The sequence below is a fragment of the Morone saxatilis genome, unplaced genomic scaffold, assembly GCF_004916995.1.
Source record: "Morone saxatilis isolate NCDOM2014 unplaced genomic scaffold, NCSU_SB_2.0 Contig8, whole genome shotgun sequence".
In the NCBI taxonomy this organism is placed as follows: Eukaryota; Metazoa; Chordata; class Actinopteri; family Moronidae; genus Morone; species Morone saxatilis.
In genome coordinates this window covers 21,628,417-21,652,987 of record NW_023340257.1, presented here as the reverse complement: position 1 = coordinate 21,652,987, position 24,571 = coordinate 21,628,417, and the positions used below count along the sequence as shown (strand labels likewise).

Genomic DNA, 24,571 nt, shown 5'->3' with positions numbered 1-24,571 from the left:
CCCCAAGCCCCACCCCCATCAAACTCCCCACCGCCTGCACCACCACAGCAGCCTCACACAGTGCATCCAAATTGCAATATAGTGCCATCTTTTTTCATTCACCCCTTTCTATGTCATCTTCACTCTCATTAATCTTCACCTAGAGCACATGTTGACCCATCCCCCACTCTTGAAAAAATAAACCTTCAGAGTGAAAGATGTAGCATCCATTCAGTTTAAGCATGAGGATATTGCTTTATTCTTCAAATGTCAGTTTCTTGCATTTATAAGTGGAAATCTAATATCCTCCCTTCTTTAAATAGCCTATATTGTTACCTATTCCAGTAGACTATCAACTGCCATGACCCCAACCCCCATACCACCACCTAACTCCACCCAAATAACTGTATCATCCAAACCAGATCAAGCAGGACTCCCCCACATGCACACACCCATCTCTCTGCCTTCCCCTCCACCCTCTCATTTCCCTCCTTCATAGACTCCACATGATAATTTAACAGTTTCCCCATTTACTGTTTAAAATATAAGAAACTGGGGCCTCACGAGGCAAGACAATATAACATGATATTTTTGCCTGATTGTTTTATTCAGTAAAGTATAACCCTTTTATTTTTAACCAATACAATAAGTCTTTCCTTATAATTCAAAGCTTAAAGGTAATAATCTGCATCCTTTGTCCTTTTAAGGGAACTGGGTGGTATCTAAGGAAGCCAAACCCCTTTGCACCAGACAGTCAGTATGCCTCAGTCAGTTCCTGAGATTTCAACTGTTTTGCATATTCCCTGCCCCCTTCATACGCTATTGGGTTGTTCAGCTCCTCCCATCAGCCATCTGACCAATGCTGCATGTAAGCCACACCCCTAATCTCCTCCTTTCCCTTCCCCTCTTCCTTACTGTCCCCTTCTTCTCCCAGACAGACCCTGCCCTTTCCTTTCTGTCGCCCGGTCTGTGGATTTGTTGTAGAGGATTGGGACACTGACAATGGGAAGCTTTCTCTACGGCCTGCAATGCTGACACTCCACTCCCTCCTGCTGGGAATTCATGTGAGTACAATCTAGCCATTCACTTCTTTTTATGGTATCTATTTCTGCTTTCTCATCTTGTTTGTGCCATTATCTGGAGTCCTAAATGGGATGAGAGCAGATGAATAATTAATTACTCCATCCCATCCAGCATCTATGCATTGGTGAATCGCAGGGATTGTACTTATTAACTCTGATGTCCTCTCTGTTGTGATTTGTTCTGTTTTTTTATTCATCGGTCATGATAAGCATAAAGCAAAAGCATTTTATTTCATCCTCGTTTAAGAGCAACTGTTGCACTAAAACACTCTACTGCTCTGATTCTTTATTGCTTCCTCAACCAGCCCACACACTTCTCCATTTTAGCTCCTAGGCGGCTCTGGCTGCCGGCTCAGTAGCAGGTGGGCATCTATGCTGCAGTCTGAGGGCTGGGCTCTGTAATCAAGCATACATCCTCTTTTGTTTAGAGGATTAGTGATCTTCCGTTGGTTTTCTGATCTGAATTTGTATGGGGTATATTGCTGGGAAGCTATGTGAGCCACATGTGAATCAGCATGTGTGCTTATGTCACTCTCTGAGTCCTTGTGTTGCATTGTACTGCAGCAACAGCAACAGCCAATGCATCATTTTCATACCTCTGGCCTAGGCTGTGAGCAGATGGTTCAGTGGTTCCTTATTGATTGGTCTATTGTTCTGGAAGATGGCTCATCTTTGTGTTAAACTATCTCTAAGTCACATGTTTGCAGTTGATGGGAATGCTTGGCTGGTTTTTCTCTGCTGGCTGCCTGCACAGGGTCACAAGAAGGCTGCAGACGGTCCTGGATGCTGTGCCTGAGGGTAGATACTTAGCAGGGGTTACATCTCTGTCTCAGGGCTTCAGGGTTCCATTCAGTTTGTATACATAGGCTTGAAGTCTTTTGAATTATGTCTAGTGTCTGTTGGGTAGACAGTACTGGCAGCATGTGTAGAAGAACTGTGTTACAAACAAGGGTGCTATGTTGAGCGTTCCAGTACTCTTTGTTTCAAATTATTTCAATGCATCTTCGAAACCTTGAACTAAAGACTGAGTGTAGGCTGCCAGGAACAGGGTTCAAATTGTAGCTTAGAAGTGACAAGATACAACCTTTGAATACAGCTATGTGGCAGTAATGAAGATGTACCTGGACCCTACTTGTCAAAATCAATTCCGCAAAAGCGAAGATAGACAGACTGATGAATTGATTAATGGATGGATTGATTAATCACGATAATTCGACCCTAGTCCTTAATGATTTAATGAATTAATCTCCAGGTTACATTACCCTCATGTAAATGAGGCCCATGACAGTAACTTTTACTGGGGACAATTTCTTAATCAGTGCACTGAAATCAAATGTTACAAACCAAATATGATCAAATTTAATATAAGTTGAAATTATGTAATACTATACATAAGTTTGGATCTTTATACTACCCTCTCTAAACCTTTATTACTGGTCATCATAGGGTCTGTAAAAAACAAATCTAATTGGCCAATGCATTACAACAAAGACTGACTTTGGAATTGGTCTATGAAAAAGTACAGAAAGATTTCCATTTTAAATCATTTCCTCAACAAAGATTGTTCTATCACTTTCAAAACAGTAACTACATATTATGTTGACTAGAACTTATTGTATTCTGCTCTTTGTACTGTATGTACTGGTCCACACTTAGATTGATCAAATCCAATCATTTTTCCTCCTTTGAAATGGATTTTCCTGAACCATTTGTTCAGGCGTGGCCATTTTCATTAAAGTCAGCACTTTCACAGGTTGAAGCCATTTTCTTTATGTTCTGTACATGAGGCAGCATCAGTATAATATAACCTAATGAAGAAGGATGTAGTCACATGAGCAATGATAATGTGTCTATACAGTCTGAAATGAACAGGAGACAAGACTCTGTGGGCAATATTTCTCAGCTTACATCAATAATTTCAGGATAACAATCTTTAAAACTATGGTTAATGGTTTATTTCATCTTTAAAACTACAGCAACTGAACTTGAATACCATCTTTATTTTAGTATTAAGCAGTATATTAGATTAACGAACACAACAGACTAATAAATCAATTAAAATAAATACAAGGCAACACAAATCTCTGCTATTGAGTTACAATTCCCACAATTCCCAAGCGCCGTCTTTTTTCTTGATTTAATCAAACTAAATATTTGTGTTGCACCACAAACTGTCACACCAAAATCAGATCCATTTCAATGTATTTGCCATGTACAAGACATCATGTGACCATCTGAATCGGTGTATAAGATGTCACAGTCACTCTGTAGCTCTTACTGCAGGTGGATAAGGGTCGCAGGCAGGGGCCTGTGCTTGTGCACTAATCAACCTTTTATAAAATCTGCAGTGCATGTTGTGCCTGCAGACAAACTGCCTGCATGCCGCATTGTCTTCTGCCAGCCTTTGTGATAGTGGGAGAGACACAAGGAGAGACACAGATGTCTCCGGACTCCCTTTCTGTGTCAGTGTTGATTAAAAACTCTGCTGACTTCTATACTTGACATGGTGTGGTCACTTTGTCTCGTCCTCTCTCATTAGTTGTCAGATCTAATCAATCTAATGTCAATGTCTGCAAACAAAGGCAGATGAAAGACAGCTACACCATTAGTCTTTTTAAGTACAGTAACTAATTGCACTTTACAGTTAGAGTCCTTTTGTATAGTTTTTCAATGTTACTAATGCACAGACTTGGACAGCCAATTTTGGTCAGGCACTGAAAAGTCAGGCAGGCATGAAATATAAATATAAATCCTGAGCCCAGTTATGGATAAGATGAGCTCCAGGAAAACAATGGTTCAAATAGCTGTGTCATCTGTTATCTGTTCTCTGTTCTTATATATTATGTCCAGGGACTGTTTTTCTTTCATTATGTGAAACCCAATGTCCACTGCTATGACCAGTCTGACAGAGACTGATGCAGTGAGACAGATTCCTTCATCTGATGCAGTGAAGTGTAAGGGGAGCTTGTTAGTTTGAGGAGCAGAGGTTTCTGTGTGGTGTGAATAATGATTGATGAGTCATCATAGAGCCAGGGACCCCTCATTGGCCCCACAACAGCCCCATAACCCTGTCCAAAACACAGACATTAACTTTCAGAAATGTGGTTTTCTGGATGTCTCGTTCTTAGGTTTACATCGGCCTTGTTGTTCTAAACAGTATAAGGGCTCTTTGGATTGTTATTTCTAGTACAAATGGGACTATGCAGTCATGGTTGACCTGTGTCTGAATTAGATTCAATTAATTATTGCTGCAAACTGACATAAAGATTCACATTTGTGTAAAATGTAAAATCTCAGGTACAAAACCTTTTTCCTCATTTCTTCTCTTTTCTCATTTCACTCTTTCTCAGTCGAACACAGATATTTCTTCCTTACAATCCCTAACAAAATCAGAAATGGTGAGTTTATACAAAGTTAAATCTTGGCTAGTTCTGCTCAAGCGTGTATGCAGGAACAGTCACTGTATGTTGACACATGCGCAGGGACACAACAGATGTGGATGGAAACATAAACAGTCTATATTTATACTCAATCTTGACTGCACATCATCGAGAGCCAACACTTCTTTCTTCAGGTCACTGAGACTTTCGCCCATATTACTGGTCTAGCACACAGCTAACTGCTGAAATAAACTGTTGGAAAACGCTTTAGTCTGAAGACCCTTAATCTGAAGTCCCCTCTGCTGTGAATATATGCAGCAGATATAGCTGGGCAGGAACATAATTATATAGGACCTATTCCAAATAATGTTGCATAAAATGTTACACAGGTGTAACTAACAGTAAAAAGATTATACTGAAAACAGAGTAACTAAATATTAAATGCAGTTGGGAAAAAAGGCGCTTGCCTCTTACTCAAACAGGGAAAAGGAAGAGAAGGGGAAAGTAATACTTTTTATGGCCCTTGAAGTGCAAACATCCTGGAATCCTGAATAGTCATAGCAAGGGAATGATATGAACAATCTACAAAATACAGCCTGCTTAAAGGGCCAGTGTCCCACCTATTGTTTCTTTTATCAACAGTGGAATCACAATAATATCATTGTAAAAATATATGAAATAGACACATGTTTAACAGAGGAACACAATTAATTACTTTGAATTTTGCAGTCATTTTCTGTATTATGATATGTAGAGATATCAGAAAATATCTTATTAATATTATAATGATGATTTAAATCATCAATTATCATACCCAACCTGAATATCAAGCCAAGAAGACCATTTTGTTTTGATTCCATTTATTTGGCATTACAATATATATAGCAAGTCAAACACTGTGATAGATACATATTCATTAAAGGAAGAGCAGGAACATGTCTTTCTATAGAGCCACGTTCCAGTTAGTCAGTTAAACTTTTAAGGGATCACACTTTGGGAGCAGTCTGACTTACTCAAGAGGTCATATTCTGTGGGGTCTTTCCACAGAATCTTATGTAATAGCTCTCATAAATAATTAAAAAACTGTGGGCGAGAGAAGTAGATCATCTGTTCAGTCTGATTTTTTGGGTGATTCTAAGTGGAACGTTTTCTCATCCACAAAAGATAACATCACTCATTCCATCTATTAGTCACAAGGTAAAAAGCGTTTTCTTATAATAATTTCACTCTACAAAGTAGTGAAATGCACTGCAATAGCAGACATGACTCATTACTTTTTGTATTATGGAGGACAGAAAGAGTTATAATTTGCAGAAAGCATGGCAGCTCTCTAGTCCAACACAATCCACAGCTATAAAAACAGGCAGCACTGTATGGGAGTTGAAGAGCAGGGCATGGCTACCTGCCCTCATGTAGCAGACAAAGTCCAAGCAGATTAAGCAATGTTTTCTCTGGCTGTGAGCTCATGTTTCTGAAATCGAATCAGACTATTTATATTAGATGTCTTTGTCTTCAAGAAAAACACAAACAACTCACCTCAAGTATAGAATATCCCTTTATTGTCTAATCTATGAACAAGCAATGACTGTCACTGCATCACTGGTGTAAAAGCATTTGAGTAATGTGTCGAGCCAAGTTTATGTGCGTGTATGTGAGGCGTTTGCTTTAATTCCGATTTGAGTTAACTAGGCGTGGTGGTGTCATCAGAATCTGGGAGACACTGTAATCCAGATGGCAGACAGGGCCTGACCCTGCAGGAGGACATTAAGCCACTTAACTGTAATGCATGGTGAGAGTGGCAAGAGATGCTTCGCAGTCAAACAGCTGAACACAAACAACATTCACATTTAGTGGATTTTCTGCAGGCGTCCATGTGTGACAAATAAAGTACAGAGAAAACACAGTTCCATGCATACTAACTTGGATAACTGACCTCATCTGTATGAACTGCTGATCACGCAGTTCCCGTGACAGAGCCTTGAAAAGGATCTAGTCACATGCTGCCTCAAACATTACAGTGTACTGCAGATTTAGGTCTGTGTTCTACTCTCACTATTACTGTATGTCTAACATTTCTATCAGAGCTATTTTTATTATCGCCACACATGGATTACTTCTGCTATTTTTAGTCAGTCTTAGGAAGATTTTACTATACAGATATCTTGGAATAACTGAACCCTTGTACAGGCATGTAAAGTTTTATATTTAAACCTTCTGTTTCATTCATGCTTCATTGTTTTTGCGTTCTCTGTTAATTTTTCAATACATTATTCGCGCATGTTAGCTTTTCTCTAAGCACATGCACAACTACCCAGAGCTGCTGTCAGAGAGAGACTGTTTTTTAAAGAAATATCCTCTTTCTGTGGTGAGGCGAGTGGGAGGAACTGAGCCGAGAAGGTCTACTGAGAGAACAGACTGGCAGGGAGGAAAGGAAGGGAAGGCGGGGGGCGACGGTTGCAACCCTAAGGGCAGTGGCCAGCCAGCCGAGAGGGGAGGAGCCAGAGGGCTTTGGCTCCTCAACCTTCCTCCTGATGTCACCGTTCAGCTGCTGCAGTTCAGAGTCCATATGAAGGGAGACAGCCCAGAGAGGGGAGGGCTTTTAAGGGGAGGCAAGGGGAGGGGGAGCCAAAGAGGGCTGGGGAAGTGCTGGTTGTGTAGACAGTGAAAGGGCTCGGCAGAGTTCCTTAGTCAGTAGGCCTTGTAATCACTTGGCAAAGAACAACAATGGGGCCTGCGTGCTTAAGAAAAACCCCATCTGCAAGACGTCTGTGGCTGAGATCAGGCCTGCTGATGCTATGAGTGCATTTATGTGTTAGAGAGACAGAGAGAAGGGAAAAAAGAGAGGACAATAGAAAGAAGGAAAATAGATGAATGTGGGGGGAGAGATGTGGGCTGGTGGGCTGTGAGCAGAGCTGGAATGCCATTGTTAGATCTCGCTGCTCTGTGTTTCAGGGAGGGACAGCTGCCTCTGAGGCCTACTTGCTCATGTGAGAAAGGCAACCCAGTTCACCGTAAATTTTCCCCCCATCTCCCCACAGACAGACAGGTGGAGCCTGATCTCAGCCAGCTGGGAGTCAAAGGAAGGAACTAGTAGGAATTCTGGGAGTGGCGTTTTAAAGCTTCCTTTTTCCTCTCCTTACTCTCAAAGAAAAGGGGCCTAGCTATATTTGTCAAAGCACTGCTCAAAGCTCAAGACCAGGGAAGGAAACTTTAGCTCTTGGTGCTAGGTGCTGTGCAGGCCTGATAATTAGCACCCTCCCATGCCAGAGAAGAGTAGTGTGAATGCAACCTCAATGTAGAAATTACAAACCCTGCTGGTGGAACAGTGGATGAAAGATGAGGCTAGGCTGACGGATTGTACAGTCACAGGGCTGTGACTCATGAAGAGTTGATGGGTGAGTTGACATTTCTAAGGAAAGGAAAGGTTTGCGTATTTTCTTAGGATTTATTAGACATTGCTCTTTACCGGAATACTAATAATTGCAGTCATGCAACATTAATATTCTGAGAGAGAGAATAGATACGTTTTTATATAAAGTGCACACTAGTCTTTTAGATTTCCTGTGTCCTTGGGTATTGCAATAGGTATGGTGTTTTTTATCCTTATTTATATGATCAACTCTTGGTTTGCTTGAATTCTTTCTCAGCTACATAAATCTGGGAGTTATCAATATGATCAGTGACTCATTTACAGATAATGCACTACATTCTTTTCCACAGCCTTTTTGGGATAAACACTGGACCTGGTCTCATTTTAGGTTTGTTTTTAGGTTTTTTTCTTTGCAGTTGAATCAATTCAAATATGATGGTTGTGATTGCAGTACAACTTCATGCATATTATGTCATTGTGTTGTATCTTAATCTATAAATCTGAATGTAGTCTAAGCAGAGTTCAACTTTTCTCATAGATATCTCCCAGGTTTTATATTATTTTCTTAGGAAGTGGTTTTTACTGTATTTCAGATGTTCTTCTCCAAATATAATAGTGATTGACACAGTGAACTGCAGAGGAGGATAGCTTCCAGTGACATTTGGGCTATAGGGGGGTTGTGTTTATGAAGTAACTGAGCATTTATGACTACACATAAATTATATATTGCTCACATAAGAACATAATCTGGCAGGATATTGCTTACTAGTGTTACAAAGAAGATGGAAAGAAAGTGAAAAGAGAGAAAAAAGACGCCTGATTTTTTTTATTCAAGATTTTTTTTTACAGTTTTACATGTATTATTGGATTTATTTGCTTTTTGTTTGAAACAATTAATTACTTTTGAATATGTTTCTGTAGTTCGACATGTTCAGCTCTTAATGCTACTGATGACACAGACTCCTTGAATTAGAATTCATATAAGTAGGCTACTCCCTTTTTAAATTCCATTTTTCTGTAATGACATCTAGATGAACTAGATGGAGAGCTTTCACTCAAGGAACACAATGCAGTCTCAAGGTTTTTAGAGGTCAGTGCAAGACAATGTGGTTAGCGACAACAAGAGCAGAATATGAAATAAAGGTTTATGACTTATGTACAATGTGTGTTGTGTCAGATGGATCCCTGATAAAAAGTGTCATAGAAGACAGAGGATCTCTGGGGGGAAAAAACACAGGGCTTAATAGTTTTGAATGCACTTGAATTTAACTAAAATACTGTAATGTTGTAATGTTAGCCATCAAAACAGACATTTCAACAGAAGGTTTGAAATGTTCCTACATGAAATACATATTAATGCTGCTTTGTAAGTAGTGTTTATTGCTCACATTTAAGCAGTGTGCCTGTTTCCGTGTTCATGTAATCCTGTATGTGCTGTGTACAACATGTCATTGGCACATTGAGATAATCTGTGCGTGACCCAGTGATACAATTTCATGTAACAACTACTCACATCTGAACAGAGAACCAGCAGGCATCCACTCATCTGGAATTCAACAAATGTTAAACAATAAAACAGAGGACATGTTGTATGGAGAAATATTGCATTTATTTAAGCATTTTTTGTTAACAGCATTTCTGTACACTTCTACTACACTTCTAACACCACTGTAAACAGAGACATGTTGGCTCCTAGACTGCATAATTGTCATGGCTGAGAGTTCTGCCCTGTGGTGTTAATCACATGTATTAATTTCTCCTCCACTGCTTGATTAGGATTTTCACTTATAAAGTGAAACAACCTCTGGCTATGCGGATGTTTGTAAAAAAGAAGCTTATCCTACTGACACAGTTTAATAAGTGAGAGAGAGAGCATCAAATGCCTGCAGATACATGACTTGGATGAGGTTTTGTAATGTTAACAGCATTATGACTCATTTCTTCCTTTGCTCATGCTGAGGGTAAGCGAATACGCCCTCCTCACCCTGGCTGAATGTTTCCTCAAGGCTTTCTTGACCTTTCTCCTGTTTCTTCCACCCTGTGTGCGCAGGTTAAGTGGTCCCTGTGCCCCATTTGAATGTCCGTCACTATGGCTAAGCGTGAGACCGGCAGCACCAGTCCTGTGGTCAGGCAGATAGACAAGCAGTTCCTGGTCTGCAGCATTTGTTTGGATCATTATCACAACCCCAAGGTCCTGCCCTGCCTGCACACCTTCTGTGAGAAGTAAGCTCTGACTTCTGAATTCTGGACATTATTTGTACAGCACCTTTCATACAATGCAGTTAAAAGTGCTTTACAGTTGACTGATTAAGATTAATGTGACAGTAGAAAGATATACAAATAAAAACAATACAAAATGAAAATGAAATATCTAAACTGGATTTAATCATATTACAGCAAGATGTACTACAAATTATGCATTCAATATTATGTTTAATTCAGAAACTGAGCACATAAGAAATACCATATCATAGTTGAATGTGTTGTATCCCCTCTCCCTGCAGTAAGTTCTTCAACTGCAATGCATTTAAGCAATGTAAAGGAATTTTTAAATTATGTCTAATGGCCCCAAATCACACCCCTTACGCCAACTATTCTCTCATCATTATGGCTTCTGCATGATGTAAGGCACCAATCACTCTGAGTTTGGCCACAAGAAAACAGACAGCATTCTTTATGGCACAGCATTGCTGGCAGCAAGCACTGATTTCCACAGCTCTGTTGCTCCCACATGGGACAGATAGTACAGTTATTTAAATAATCTGGTGCTGTCTATTGTGCCCAGTAAAATCTGTAATCTTATTGTCATTTGAGCAAGTCTAATAGAAAAGCTTTGCATTTTTACACCATGTTGACCGTGGAATAGGTGCTAAATTGAATCTTCAGCTCCCTAATTCATTTCTTTTTCATCTTGTCTCTGTGTAGATGTCTACAGAACTACATCCCTCCCCAGTCATTGACGCTGTCCTGCCCAGTATGCAGACAGACCTCTATTTTACCAGAGAAGGGTGTGGCAGCCCTGCAGAACAACTTCTTCATCACAAACCTAATGGAGGTGTTACAGCGAGACCCAGAGTGCAGCCGACCTGAGGCCTGTAATGTTCTTGAGTCAGCCAGTGCAGCTACAGCCTGTCAGCCCCTTTCTTGTCCCAACCATGAGGGCAAGGTAAGCTAACAGAAAGACAGAGGCGGTTATATAGTGTGTAGTATATAGTGTAGCAGGTCAGATCCAGTTCATGACAACATTGTGTGCTATTATAAGATCTCATATTCAATATTTTTTTGTTAAATGTGTTTGAATTTATAAGCAAATTTACCCATAGAAATGTGATGTTGAGTTGTCTTGTACTCCACTGCACCACCTGCAGGTTATGGAGTTTTACTGCGAGTCATGTGAAACAGCCATGTGTCTGGAGTGTACAGAAGGAGAACATAGGGAACATGTGACAGTTCCTCTGAGGGATGTGCTGGAACAGCACAAGTCAGCGCTTAAAAATCAGCTGGACGCTGTGCGCAACAGGTACGTTTTTTAGTTCTTTAATACATAATTATCTGATTGTATTTGGAAGATCTTGGAAAGTATGGGACATATAAAGAATGCTAATTTAAAAGTTTTATTCTGTGTTCATCTTGTTCAGACTACCTCAGCTGACGGCTGCCATTGAGCTTGTGAATGACATCTCCAAGCAGCTTACGGAACGGAAAAATGAGGCAGTGACTGAAATCAGTAACACTTTTGACGAGCTGGAGAAGGCCTTACACCAACGCAAGAATGCTCTCATTACTGAGGTCGAAAACATCTGCAGCACCAAGCAGAAGGTCAGAGGTCTTTCTGTTTTCGTTTTTTTTTATGGGAGAGAATTAAAATTTGCTGTAATGTTTCATATTTTAGTAAAAGCACTACTGACTGTCCGCCTCTGTCTATTTGGACATTCTTAGGTGCTTCAAGCCCAGCTGACATCTCTGCTTCAGGGAAAAGAGAACATTCAAAGCAGCTGTAACTTCACAGAGCAGGCCCTGAGTCATGGCAGTGCCACTGAGGTCCTGTTGGTCCAGAAACAGATGGGTGAGCGGGTCAGTGCTCTGGCGCGACACAGCTTTCCTGAGCATCCCCATGAAAATGGACATCTGGAATGCCAGGTAGAGACGGATGGACTGAGGCGCTCCATCCAGAACTTGGGAGTCCTGATCACAACAGGGGCTGTAGGCCATACTAGTGTTGCTACTGGTGAAGGCCTACGACATGCACTGGTCGGCCAGCACACTACTGTTACAGTCACTACTAAAGACAAAGATGGAGAATTAGTGAAGACTGGTAATGCTGCTCTGAGGTCAGAGATTGTCTCTGCAGATGGAGTGAGCACTGAAGCTGAGGTGGTGGACAACAAGAACGGCACCTATGAGGTTGGATATACAATCCGCTCAGAGGGAGAATTCAGCTTCTCTTTGCTGCTATATGAACAGCCTGTGAGGGGGAGTCCGTTCCGTTTGCGTGCTGTCAAACCGTCAGATGTCCTGCAGTCACCAGACGATGTAAAGAGAAGAGTGAAGTCCCCGAGTGGAGGAGGAGGTCATGTGCGGCAAAAGGCTGTGCGCAGGCCCTCCAGCATGTACAGCACCACCAAGAAAAAGGAAAACCCAATAGAGGATGAGCTGATCTACAGAGTGGGTGGGTGAATAACTGACTAGGTCTGCTGTTAATTATGGTAACTGCTGACTGAGCTGTTTGGTGTTTTTCTCTAGAGCACACACTCAGTCATATCTCTGGATAATTTGGGTACCTGATGATGCAGAGTATTCAGCTTTAGACCTCTTTTGTGCCTTTGTTTCCTCTGTCTGTTCAGACTGTTAAAATTGAACATATGGAAAGATATTCCAAGCAAAGTACAGCAGAACTGATCTTTATATATGCATAGTGCTGACACTGTCTGGTGCCTTGTTGATATGACAGGAACAAGAGGGCGAGATAAAGGAGAATTCACTAACCTACAAGGCATCTCAACCTCCAGTAATGGACGGATTGTGGTGGCAGACAGCAACAACCAGTGTATACAGGTAAGTGTCTGTCATTCTCTTGAGCTACGATAAAAATGTAATCAAATATTTGGAGTAATTGAATTTTCTCTTTTTCTAGGTATTCTCTAATGATGGCCAGTTTAAGATGAGGTTTGGGGTCAGAGGTCGTTCACCGGGGCAGCTGCAGCGCCCCACAGGGGTCACAGTGGACATGAACGGTGACATAATTGTTGCTGACTACGACAACAGATGGATTAGCATCTTCTCCTCAGATGGCAAGTTCAAGGTGAATGGTCTGAGTCAGAAAAAAAATGTTTTGACTGCACAAATTCAAAATGATCCACTGAATGACCATACTATCACTCTGGCTGTCTCAGAACAAAATCGGTGCTGGGAGATTGATGGGACCCAAAGGTGTGGCTGTAGATAAGAATGGACATATCATCACGGTTGATAATAAGGCCTGCTGTGTCTTCATCTTCCAATCAAATGGGAAGCTGGTGACAAAGTTTGGAGCCAGAGGAACATCAGACAGGCACTTTGCAGGTGATGTGTAACACTTACAAAATTACCTACAGTATGATCATTTCATTAATGATGAAATGATCATTTATTAATGATGTCTCTTACAGGAAGACAAGATGCATGCCGAATGCTGCTTCATGTTTCAGGGCATGTGGTTGGGCCAGATTTACAGAATTTATTTATGTTACATTTATGTTTATTTAGTGATCAGCATGTTTCTATACACAATTTATTTTAGAGTCTAACAAATATAAGCATGTATAGCTGCTTGTTTGATATCAATCACAGTTAATGATTCTTTATTTTTGCAGTGAGAATCTTGTACTGCACCTGTTCATCATAGTACAAGACAGAGCTGTAAAGAGGCAAATGTTCATGATTCCTGTCTTTGACTCTCACTCAACAAAAAATGTAACATAATTTGCTTGCAGTACTGAATTCCTCATTGATATGGCTTCAATTGTTGCACAGACCGCAGTATTTCAGTTGAAACTCACATGTTCTTTCAGTTTAGTTTCTCACTTGGACCTTTTCTTTTCTTTTAGAAAAAAGTGGTGCAAACATTGCACTGGAGCAAAAGCTTAGTAAATCTGGCCCTGTTTTCAGTAAGTAATTAATCCCCTGTGAATGTGAACTAAGAAAATCCATTTCTGTTCTTTGTACATGTTGATGCATCAGCTCTGTCATGTCTCACGTATTGTCCTGCGTCAACTCTCAGAGTCTCTTTGTGACCACTGTGTGTCCTTTTTTCAAAGTCCAAAAATAGTGTGGAACTTCCTCTCGTATGTTGTAAACCAGTGGATGACTCCTCCTCTTCTCTTTTCCTCTTTGTCTCCTCTGCTACTTCCAGGTCCTCACTTTGTGGCTGTAAATAACAAAAATGAAATTGTGGTTACAGACTTTCATAACCATTCAGTCAAGGTATGGCTTTTTGCAAGTATGTGTGTACATTCTTTATTGTGTTTGCATTGAAAACCTGCACTCATATTGTATATTTATATACATTTATTTATTAAAAATATAATAATAATAATAATTTAACTTTAACCTCTCCCCCAGTGTCTTTGCTTTGTACTGCCTACCTTTTTTTTTCACTGAAACTGGGTGCAACAGAGTGTCATTCTCCCATTCTCTTTCCTGTTTAATCTTTCCTGCAGGTGTACAATGCAGATGGGGAGTTCCTGTTTAAATTTGGCTCTCATGGAGAGGGGAATGGCCAGTTCAATGCTCCAACAGGCGTGGCTGTGGATGCCAATGGAAATATCATTGTTGCTGATTGGGGCAACAGTCGAATCCAGGTTAGCTTGGGTAAACTGTATCTCATGGAATTCAGAGAGCAAATTTGCAACTATATCACACTTGCCTAACATTTCCATCTGTGCTGTGTAACCAACCAGGTGTTTGACAGCTCTGGCTCCTTCCTGTCCTACATCAACACATCAGCGGACCCCCTTTATGGCCCCCAGGGCCTGGCCCTCACATCTGATGGTCATGTGGCAGTGGCAGACTCTGGTAACCACTGCTTTAAGGTCTACCGCTACCTACAGTAGAGACCTGAGACAGCCATTGTCACCACTGCAAGCACTGACAACGACACAACCAATGTATTCCACAGGGTGCAATGACCTTTCCAATACAGCCTTTTGATGTGCACATCAGCTGATCGCCCAGATATAATTGTCTGAGTTTACCCTCCTCATGATGTGTTTTGAAGATTGTTTTTAAAGTTGGGTAATGTAGCATCCTTGGGACAAGTAATGGACATAAAGCTATCTGGTTTTAAAACCTGTTGATGGTATTGTTAAACCACACTTTCTGTGAGACCGGACAGGGTATGAGTTAGACTGAATTATTTAATGAGCCATAACTTGTCCAAATGCATGAAGTTTTATTTTATCTTAATACCCAGGCAACAACACAGTGTACCCATCAGTTGCTTTTCTCATGAACTAGCTAATGCTTACAGTGAAATGAACAGTGCTACGCTTTTCCAGCAATGAAATGTAAACTTTCTCATTTACTGACATCACATAAAATTGTCACTACCATCTGTGCATTGATTTGCTGTATGTACTGTATATACATAAATGTATATTGTGTATATTAGATCACTCCGTATGTATTTGCTATGATTTTGAAACACAGCCTTTTGGCTATTCAGAGAGCAGCAGTCAAGGATTCCAGGATTTTAATGTGTGTATGGCAGCTGTTAAAAAGTGTGTGTTTTAAAAATACCCAGCACATGCTTAAAAGAAGAAGAGTGTCATATTTATTGCTAATGTAAGCAGCACAATAACCAATTTTGTTAATATCTGTTGTTTTAAAGGGAAAAAACAAAATGAAAAAATGCTAATTTATTTTATTTTATACACTAGCTCAGCATTTAAAAATTATTTTTCTAAATTGATGTGCTTTTTTTTCCGTTGGAGCTTCACACGTTTTCCCTTATCCTTAAAGGGAAACTTCACCTTAAAGCAGAATTCAGAATCCCCCCACATTTGGAAACTTTAGATCAGTGTTTGTGCACAGGAGCAGCTCTTTTCCAACCTGTTTTTATTTTCATTAGAGATGACATCAAAAAAGAAGGTTTTCTAGGTTTCTCTGTTCAGAATAAATGGCTGAAGATATCTGCTCATATGATGGTTTTTACCTTTAACAATTAAAGAGCTTTGTTAATTAAAGTGCTAATAAAATACACATATCTCAGGAAATACATCCAAATTAGATCACCATGTCAATGAAACAACTTTAAATTTTTCTTTTTTGGTATCAGATTTTGCGGCATTGGGAGCTGACTGTGACAAAATTGTGAAAATGTAGTCTGGATCCAAGATCACAGAAATTACTGGGATGGAATATGAATTCTGTTTTACAGTGTTTTTATTATTATTAATTTATTTTTTTTTGCTTTCAGATAGGAAACAAAATTATTAAATGATAATTCGATGACATTTGCCAGCAAACTCATCCACGCTTTACACTTGCCTATGATACTGTTGTAAGCTATTTTAACAAAACTGTCAAGCCATGACTCCTAAAACCTGTACCAGTAGAGCTGTTGCTGCTCTTCCTCCCCCTAGTGTTCATTCTGTGTAATGTCAAAAGAAAACCTGGTGCCACAGCAGAAGAGAGACCAGGTGCAGGAAGAAGGCAACTTCCTGGTCTAACATAATTACCCACAGCACTGTGCTAAACACCCAATCACCAACATTCAACCTCCTCAGTGTAGATATTCTCTGAGTTGCAGGATATGATGCGATTTTAAAAGTTACGTCACCCAGGAAGTTGCTGTTTTTTATGCACCTGATCATTTGTTTGACTTGTTACCAACAAGAGCCCAGACATCTTTAAAGAGTCAAAGGCTCACCTTTTTGACATGTGTCTGAAGCATTTTATCCTACGCTGTTTGTGTCACACCAATACAATTTAGTTTTCTCTATGAATATGCACTGGTAATAAAAGCACATGGTTTACTGAGTTGTTCTATAAGTGATTCTCATTATGCCCGACTTGCACTGGGGGGAGTTGGATCTGTTTCTAAATGTGCACATTACATGAATGGTAATAATAAGAAAATGGTGAGTTAAGTAAGGCACAGTGAGTTCATGTCTTGGTTTAGATTGAGAGCAATTTTAGATTTAGATTTAATCTAAAATTAATCATGAGAGCAACCTCTGAATAGTTTGTAGTTGATGTAATGTAAAACTATTTATGGCCTAGACTCTTCTCAGAACTCCTCATGTTTGCATTTTGACAAAAAAGGGAGTGGTGCTTAATTGGATGGTGTATTCATAGAGTTGTATACAAGTATGGAAATGCTTATCATTTTTAGTCAAATTATTTAAAGAAAACCTTGGTGTCCAGTACAAATAACTGATATATTTGTTTAAAGTTACTCCCCTTGACGCTGCCCAACAACAACTAAAACAAGTTTCATCAAAAAACAATTCATGATGTTTTCTTGAAAAATTATTTATTTGAAGACCATGCTGTGCTTCTGGTCTATGTTACAAATACTTACAGCACATACAGTATGCATTTTTTAACAATAACCATTCCCAAAACATCCAAATGGTATATTTATATGTAATACATATGTATATACATACATACATGTGCATAAAAAAAGCTCAGAATGCACTCAAAGCATTAGAGTGGAATAAAAGAAACACAGTACATTGATAGAGTGACAAACTTAGATTAGCAAGCAAATTGTGCACTGAAAAAATAATCATCATAGGGGAAACATTTCATGAAGGGATGATATCACAGATTGCATAGAATTGTTTTCAGTTTCAAAGTAAAATTGCAAATAAACCTAACATTTATAAAGTAGTGACTATGAAATTAGTGTCTATCATACGATATATAGTGGTATGAGGTAATCAGATATTATGGCAATCCGGTGTCTTGATCTGGTAACAAAACACTGATACATGGAAAGCTTGTGTGATGTCCACCTAATGTTCACACTGTTTTAATGCAAACACATAACCTGTATATGTGTATTGTACATTGAAATTACAATAACAAACAAGTCATACAGTTTGAGAAAGATAGATTCAAGGTGAAATGACATACGATTTATGTCTGCACTAAATAACAAGCATGAAAAAATAAATAAATACATTTAAAACTAATGAATCAGGGAGAGTACAGTAGTTCTGACAATAAAGACGACGATTGAGGGTAAAACATTTCATTCCCTTTAAGTGAAATTTGTTAAACTTATTAGACGTTTCGATATTTCGATATTAAAAAATTAAACAGCACAGTCAACACATAGCCCTGTTGTGAGAGGGATCTGGAGTCCCAGCTATCTCTACTAAGCTACAGTATTCAACAAATTTAGTATATCAGAGTGAAAATAGTTCTTGTTGGAAATAGTGGATTTGGAATTGCTACTATACTACACTGTACATTGCAGACCAGCTGTCTTGAAAGTCGCTTCATAACTACGGACTAACAGTTTAACTTCTCTGATTTAGTGCCATGTGTCAATTATAAGGTCTTAAAATCATAGCGTATTAACAACAAAATATTAGGGGGAATTTAACAATAACAATTAGCTACTGATAAATACTGTTTTTCATGGGATATACTGTAAAATACTGGTGGAAATACAGTAGAGCAGACGCATTTGCCATAATTCCATTCAAATCAGCATTTAGACAATTTTTTTTACAATTTCAAACCGTCTTAAAATACAAAAATAAATGCATGCAAAAACAGGAGCACAAGAAAACAATGTGAAAAATATTCTTTTCATTTGAGTGGATGTCTTACTGATCACACAGGACAAACATAACGTATATCAGAAAACCTCAAAATCCTGTAATTTCTTAGGCACACACTGAATCTAAGGACAAATCATTCTCTATAAGAACAGACAGGTTTACCCAGTGTAAGCAAACTATGGATAGTGTCTTAATGCAGCAAATCAAACATACAAAGCCTGTTGTTAACAACTACTACAGTATGCAAAATATCCACCTTCTCTTGACCTACTCAGTAAAACACCAAATGCCATTCAATTAAGAAGGCATCTTCTATAGCACCTTTGGAAACATAATAATAACACCTTTTTTGGATCAAGTGGCATCAAAAGCAAATCAATAAGAGAGTGCTGACAACTTGACAAGTGCCCTGAAACAGCTGCTAACAAAGTCCGTCTCCAAGTTATTATGTCCCGACCACTCCCCGGCCGTGGAAGTGATGTAGTATTTCAAGTAGATTTATGAATAGAATCAAAGCTCTTGTTTGTGTTGCTTCACACACAATCTTCAATTTTTATCTAAATGTGAGGCACTTGCAAAACAAAAATATTAACTAAAACTCTCAATCATCAGTCTGTTTGTTAGACCTCTGAGCTGTCACTGTTGCTGAGGACTTGTGTCATCATGGGCTCTGCGCTGCTGGAGCTCTTGGGTACGTTTTTCTTCCCTCGCTTGGACCGGACCAGGAACACCACCAAAATGATGATAAGCACTGTGAGGAGCAGTCCGACAAAGATACCAATGATCAACACTAGTCTGTCATCACTGTTATCTCTCTGGTTGAGCTCACGGGGAATGATTCCTTTGGTAAAGATCTCCCTCTCTGGGCTGGTCCTCCGCTGGCTGCTGCGGTCCAAGGCGATGTGGAGGATGTTGGTGCCGCGGTTGTTACTCACACCAATCTCCTCTATTATGTCTGGCACATCGTTGGCTGATCTTCTGGTGCGATGTTGACCTTTTGGAAGCAGATTTGTGTGCTGGCTCATCACATGGTACTCCAGGCTTCTCTTCCCTATGCCACGGTTAGCATTGTCCCGAGAACGGACAGTGTAGATGGTGTGAATGTACCACTCTCTCCCTGCAGACACCTGCAGAGAGCAACAGATATTGTTTTAAAAAATAAGATATCTGTAGGTCATTTTTATGGCACAGCTTTCTGCAGAACACCAGTTCCTTTTGACGATCCTTAAGAATGTGGTAATAAAAGAAAGAAAATATTAACAAATACAGCTACAGTCAATGTAATTTCCCTCCGTGGACCCATTTTGATGTTTATTGTGGTATTTTTTCTGTACTAGTGTATATGGGGCCAAACATGCACAATACAACCTCAAATACACAGTGTATCCAGTGCAGTTGTTGTATAATGGAGTTAAAAAGAAGCCATTGGAAAATACTATACTGACTTCTTCTTAACAAGCCAATAAATACAACTCACTGACCAGAAGAAGCAATCTGGACTCAGTGAAAGGGGGAGAGTCTGAGTCATATACAATCCTGTCATCAGAGGCCATATAAAGGCCAGCCCACGCACTGACAGGATTGTTCACTCACAATGAGTTTCCATGAGGATGCAGAAAGTATCAAGACTGTGAGGTTATTTATTCTGTTAGCTAGATAAGAAGAAAAAGTAAAATATCTGCGGAAAAGAAACATCTTGTTAGGTCACTTCCTGTAAGTACAGTATATTTTCATCTTGTTCTTTACACTTGCTTTATACACAGCAGGAGGCCACATGTTCACACCAGTTCCCTGAGAGTTGGAAGCCAGGCGGATTTAACAGCCAAATACAAATGTAAATACCAGCACAAAAACACCTCTGCAATGCATCATAGATCGACATTTATACTGACCTGGAAGAGAGCTGAGGAATCTATTCTGAAACCATCTGACCCAGGTTGCCTCACTAGAGCTAAAGCACCGGGGTCATCCACCGCCAGGAAGGCGTTGAAAGCTACATTGCCAAATGACCGGGCCTGGGTCTCTGGCTGAGCTTTGTCCTGGAATGAGAAGATATTTAGGTTTGAATAGAAAAGAGGCACATGTGACATAATGAGAGATATACTTTTGTTGCTTACAATGATCTTGAATCTGTAGAGTAGTGATGGAGCATCCGCCAGACAGCCAAACTCAAAGTTGCTGGGGTTGTACTTAGGGACATATCCATCAGCTCCAGTACACAGGAACACTTTCTCTATGTTACAAATGAAGGAGTCACCCAAGTTCTGCACTGGATCCACCATCACTCGAGCGTAAATTGTATCCCCTGAGGGAAGATAAATAACATTTTCATCACTGCGAAACACATGTAACACATCACCTGTGCATAAACTTGATGGTTTAATTGAAAGTTTGATTTATTCATTTATTTTGCTCAGACTCAGAATCCCAGCTAAAACTACTCTCTCAATCTTGGCAGCAGTACTCTCCTCACTAACTTGGACAGCATCTTTGAGAACTTTTCAAAGACTTTCAAGATCTTGTTGAGAGAAATAAAACTCCTGATAAAAGTCAAATAAAACTGGAAAAAGTCATGAAAGTGGTCAAAATGACGTAGAGGCCTCGTTTTCCTTTCATTTTTATCCTAGTCAGTCAGAAAATAATGGGGAATAAGTCAAATCAACAGAAATATTCATCATACAGGGATTTATTTTGATCTGTAGAAAGGAGAGTCCAAGCTAAGCAATGAAATACATTCACAGCCATCCATTCAATTCCATTAACTCCTTGGGCTTTGTTTGTTTTTTGTTTTTTTTACCCACAAATTTTCAAGAGCCGTTGGTGTTTTATGACTGCATATAATTGCCTCACCCTGTGAGAAAGCAGTATCACTCTCCTGTCCAAAGCCCATGGAGCCATCTGAGAGCCAGAGCATCCGTTTAGACAGTAAGATCATCTGTGTGTTCAGACTGAACTCGGCAGCCACAGGGTCGCTAACCTAGAAACACATGGAAGACAGGCGCACACACACACACACACACACACACTGTATTTAGAGACAAAGCCAAGCAAAGTTACAATATACATCAAATCTGTTTAACAAATGTATGTACAGTACATACATTTATTTTAGTCTGGTCATTTGTAGACTCATCAATGTGAATATGACACATTTAAAGACAATGCTCAAATGTTAATTAATGTAATGTAAATTCACAATCTTGCTTGTATTAGTATTAATAGTTTCAGTACTCTCAATATTCATATTCTGGATAACTAAAACAACACATTACAAATAATATAAAAGAAAATAAATAAAGACATTTTAAGACATCTCTCTGGGCACTTTTTATGGACAAAATGTTCAATTAATTTGCTCAGCTTTGCTATAATTACTCTAGAGGATCTTTTAATACTGGGGTGGTCTGATGTTGGCATCAGCATCAGTAGCTGGTCACATAGCGCTGCAGGTGCATCTAAATGGATTAAAAGGGGGATGTTGAATAGAGATTTGTTCCTGTCAGGGAAAGTGAGAAGAGTTGCAGTTTAAGTACTTAATTGGATGTTGTGAACCAGGGGGGAGTTTCCTCTAAGATTTTTCAAGGGATGAGAGGCAAGAAAATAAATGACTGATCAGGACCCAAGAGGTGTGCCTCACAGGAAGTAATGAATGAAGGAGAAGGCTTGAATAAATGAAAAATTTAACCTTCCTCATTTAATTCAAATGCACAGTAGAGGTCTGTATTCAAACACACAGTTGTGAGTCCATGTAAAAGAAGCTGCTCCCCTTATCCTGCATGTATTTCTGAATCCTGGTTTTGCTGACTATATTTCCCCGCAAGGACAAATAAACTTTCTAATTTTTTCCTATCTAATTTTAGACAAGGTGAGGTCACCTGCTGAAAGCGGATGTCCATGTCAAAGGTAAGAGGCTCTCTTGGATTGCAGACAGGAGGGATAGTGTACTCCAGGCTGGGAGGGGATGTACAGGGCGCCAGCTTCAGTGTGTACATGCCCGAGTAGTCGCGCACCTGAGAGGGGAAATTATGTTCAGTGAGAATTAGGTGTAAAAACAGCAAAATAATTAAACTGCTAAAAATTTTACTCACAGAAAAATCAGAGACAAATGTCCACTGCTGGATGGGCTGGTTGTAGGTTGGCTCACTCCTCACAAGACTGAGGTTAAAGGTCAAACCAGGGTGGTCTGGGCACATGACCATGGACGTCAGTGGTGAAGCTGATGGAAAGATATAGGAATCAGTCGAATCAGCATGCACAGTTGCATGTTAAAATACTTCAAAACCAAACAAAAAAAAACTGACAAACGGACACAAAGTCATCAATTTTAACTAATGATACATGTGTCACAAAAAGAGAATTATTGTACAGCTTGAAATGCATTGTCACAGGTAAAAAGTTAGAAGCAGGGTGAACCCTCTGCTGGACTTAATATATTATATATATATATATATATATATATATAATAGAAAGAAAACATAAAACATGTTTTATTTGAACTTTTATGCCAACTTTTATGACATGCTATAAAGTAGCATCTTATATCTAATCAAATGAAGACTACATCACTTTTATATGACATCGCCTACTGTACCTGGATGTGCAAGCACAAACAGGCCTCTGAATCGAGCCTCAGTGCGGAAGTTGACTACTAGTCGTCCCTGGCCATTTATACGCATGCTGGTTGGGTACAGGGCACCTGCGAAGACAGTCACAGACATCCTTAATTTGGCTACTTGTTTCATTTGCAATACCTAATTTATCAAACATCACAAATTGTATGTAATCATCAGTTTTATATTGCAAACTACTATTCAAGCCTTACCTTGTAGTTCAGCCTCTGGTGGGCTACCGATACCATCCCTCCATAAGATGGCAGTGTCGTACACAAATGTGAGCCTCAGCTCTGACTGTAAGTCGAAGTGCTGCCATCCTCCTGCTCCCACAGGGGAGTGGAAGACATAGGACACATGGAGCGGGACTCGTAGGGTCACATAGGACTGGACCAAATTCAACACCTGCAGTGAAAAGCATCTTATGTCAGAGCAAAAAATGGAATTCATACTCCACAGATTAACTTAGACATGTTATAGGATATCAGGACAACAACATCAAGACACCCTGAACAAAGTGCATGTGCAATACCTCTGGAGATGACGAATAATATTCTACTATTATAGCTTAAAGTAAGTTCCCTTCTGAATAGGGCTTCATTAGGAATATATAATACGTATTAATGCACACTTTAAAGCATACTTTCCATCATTCCAATGTTAACTTCAATTAGGCATCACTTCATGTTCTGTGTATGTGTGGTTGAATGTACTTGCTGTTCATGGACTCAATTATAGATGAAATACTGCATTTTTTATCTTTTTCAAAATTTGCTCACTGGTTGAGAGTATAATAATCCAATTGCTCCAAACTCTCCTTTTCTAAAAGAACTGTCCTGAAATGGTCGAACGATTCCAAGTGGTGAAAGTCCTCAGAGAGAGTGCTCTCTGGTATCTGCACTTTCCTCTGACCTGTGAGCGGAACCTGCCTGCACTGGCTCTGTGTGCATGTGGAGACGTGCCTACGCCTCTGGGTGCTGAGAGCTCAGGCAAATGATTTGCAGAATGGCCTTCTGACACAACCTGCTGGGCCTTAATAGATTCCTGGGGTAGTGTTAAGCTGGGCACTAAGCCCTACACTGTGACATGACACTGGCCCTGGCCTGCACAGAGCTGTCTCCGCTCAGCCTGCCTGCCCACTTAGACGAGCACTCGGGTCACAGGGCATCCGCAAACAAAGGCACTTTCTTTTTCCATTGATCCTGCCTTACAGATCCTGAAACTAAACCTGAGACGCCTCAGTCTGTGCATCTACATACCATCTTTTGCTCTCTTCAACAGTAACCATAGCAACAAAATCTACATACAGAGCTGTACAAGAGCTGAATGTATACCCCCCAACCACCCCCAACCCCTCACACACACACACACA

At 39.8% G+C, this 24,571-nt stretch overlaps 2 protein-coding genes across 4 annotated transcripts in view; one reads left to right on the top strand and one right to left on the bottom strand.

Moving 5' to 3' along the window:
* Positions 1-912: 912 nt before the first annotated feature.
* Positions 913-16,829, top strand: LOC118341813 (tripartite motif-containing protein 3-like). 3 transcript variants are annotated; one of them, XM_035680196.1, is made up of 13 exons: positions 913-1,043; positions 9,862-10,034; positions 10,737-10,977; positions 11,180-11,331; positions 11,450-11,630; positions 11,751-12,480; positions 12,763-12,866; positions 12,946-13,113; positions 13,205-13,373; positions 13,898-13,957; positions 14,203-14,273; positions 14,510-14,650; positions 14,750-16,829. In XM_035680196.1, exons 2-13 carry the CDS (start codon positions 9,889-9,891, stop codon positions 14,900-14,902), a joined length of 2,316 nt encoding a protein of 771 aa, XP_035536089.1. In that variant the 5' UTR covers positions 913-1,043; positions 9,862-9,888; the 3' UTR covers positions 14,903-16,829. The 3 variants fall into 3 exon arrangements, with proteins under 3 accessions (XP_035536089.1, XP_035536092.1, XP_035536090.1); XM_035680197.1 differs by lacking the exon at positions 913-1,043 and adding an exon at positions 7,084-7,836; XM_035680199.1 differs by lacking the exon at positions 13,898-13,957.
* A 435-nt stretch (positions 16,830-17,264) lies between these two features.
* Positions 17,265-24,571, bottom strand: part of frem2b (FRAS1 related extracellular matrix 2b) — a 51,644-nt gene continuing 44,337 nt past the window's right edge. The window contains exons 17-24 of the mRNA XM_035680182.1: positions 23,412-23,604; positions 23,181-23,285; positions 22,678-22,805; positions 22,465-22,599; positions 21,440-21,566; positions 20,707-20,894; positions 20,482-20,628; positions 17,265-19,716 (exon numbers count right to left, since the gene is read on the bottom strand). Of these exons, the coding sequence (XP_035536075.1) occupies positions 19,210-19,716; positions 20,482-20,628; positions 20,707-20,894; positions 21,440-21,566; positions 22,465-22,599; positions 22,678-22,805; positions 23,181-23,285; positions 23,412-23,604 (1,530 nt within the window). The 3' untranslated portion in view covers positions 17,265-19,209. The remainder of the gene's footprint in view (positions 19,717-20,481; positions 20,629-20,706; positions 20,895-21,439; positions 21,567-22,464; positions 22,600-22,677; positions 22,806-23,180; positions 23,286-23,411; positions 23,605-24,571) is intronic.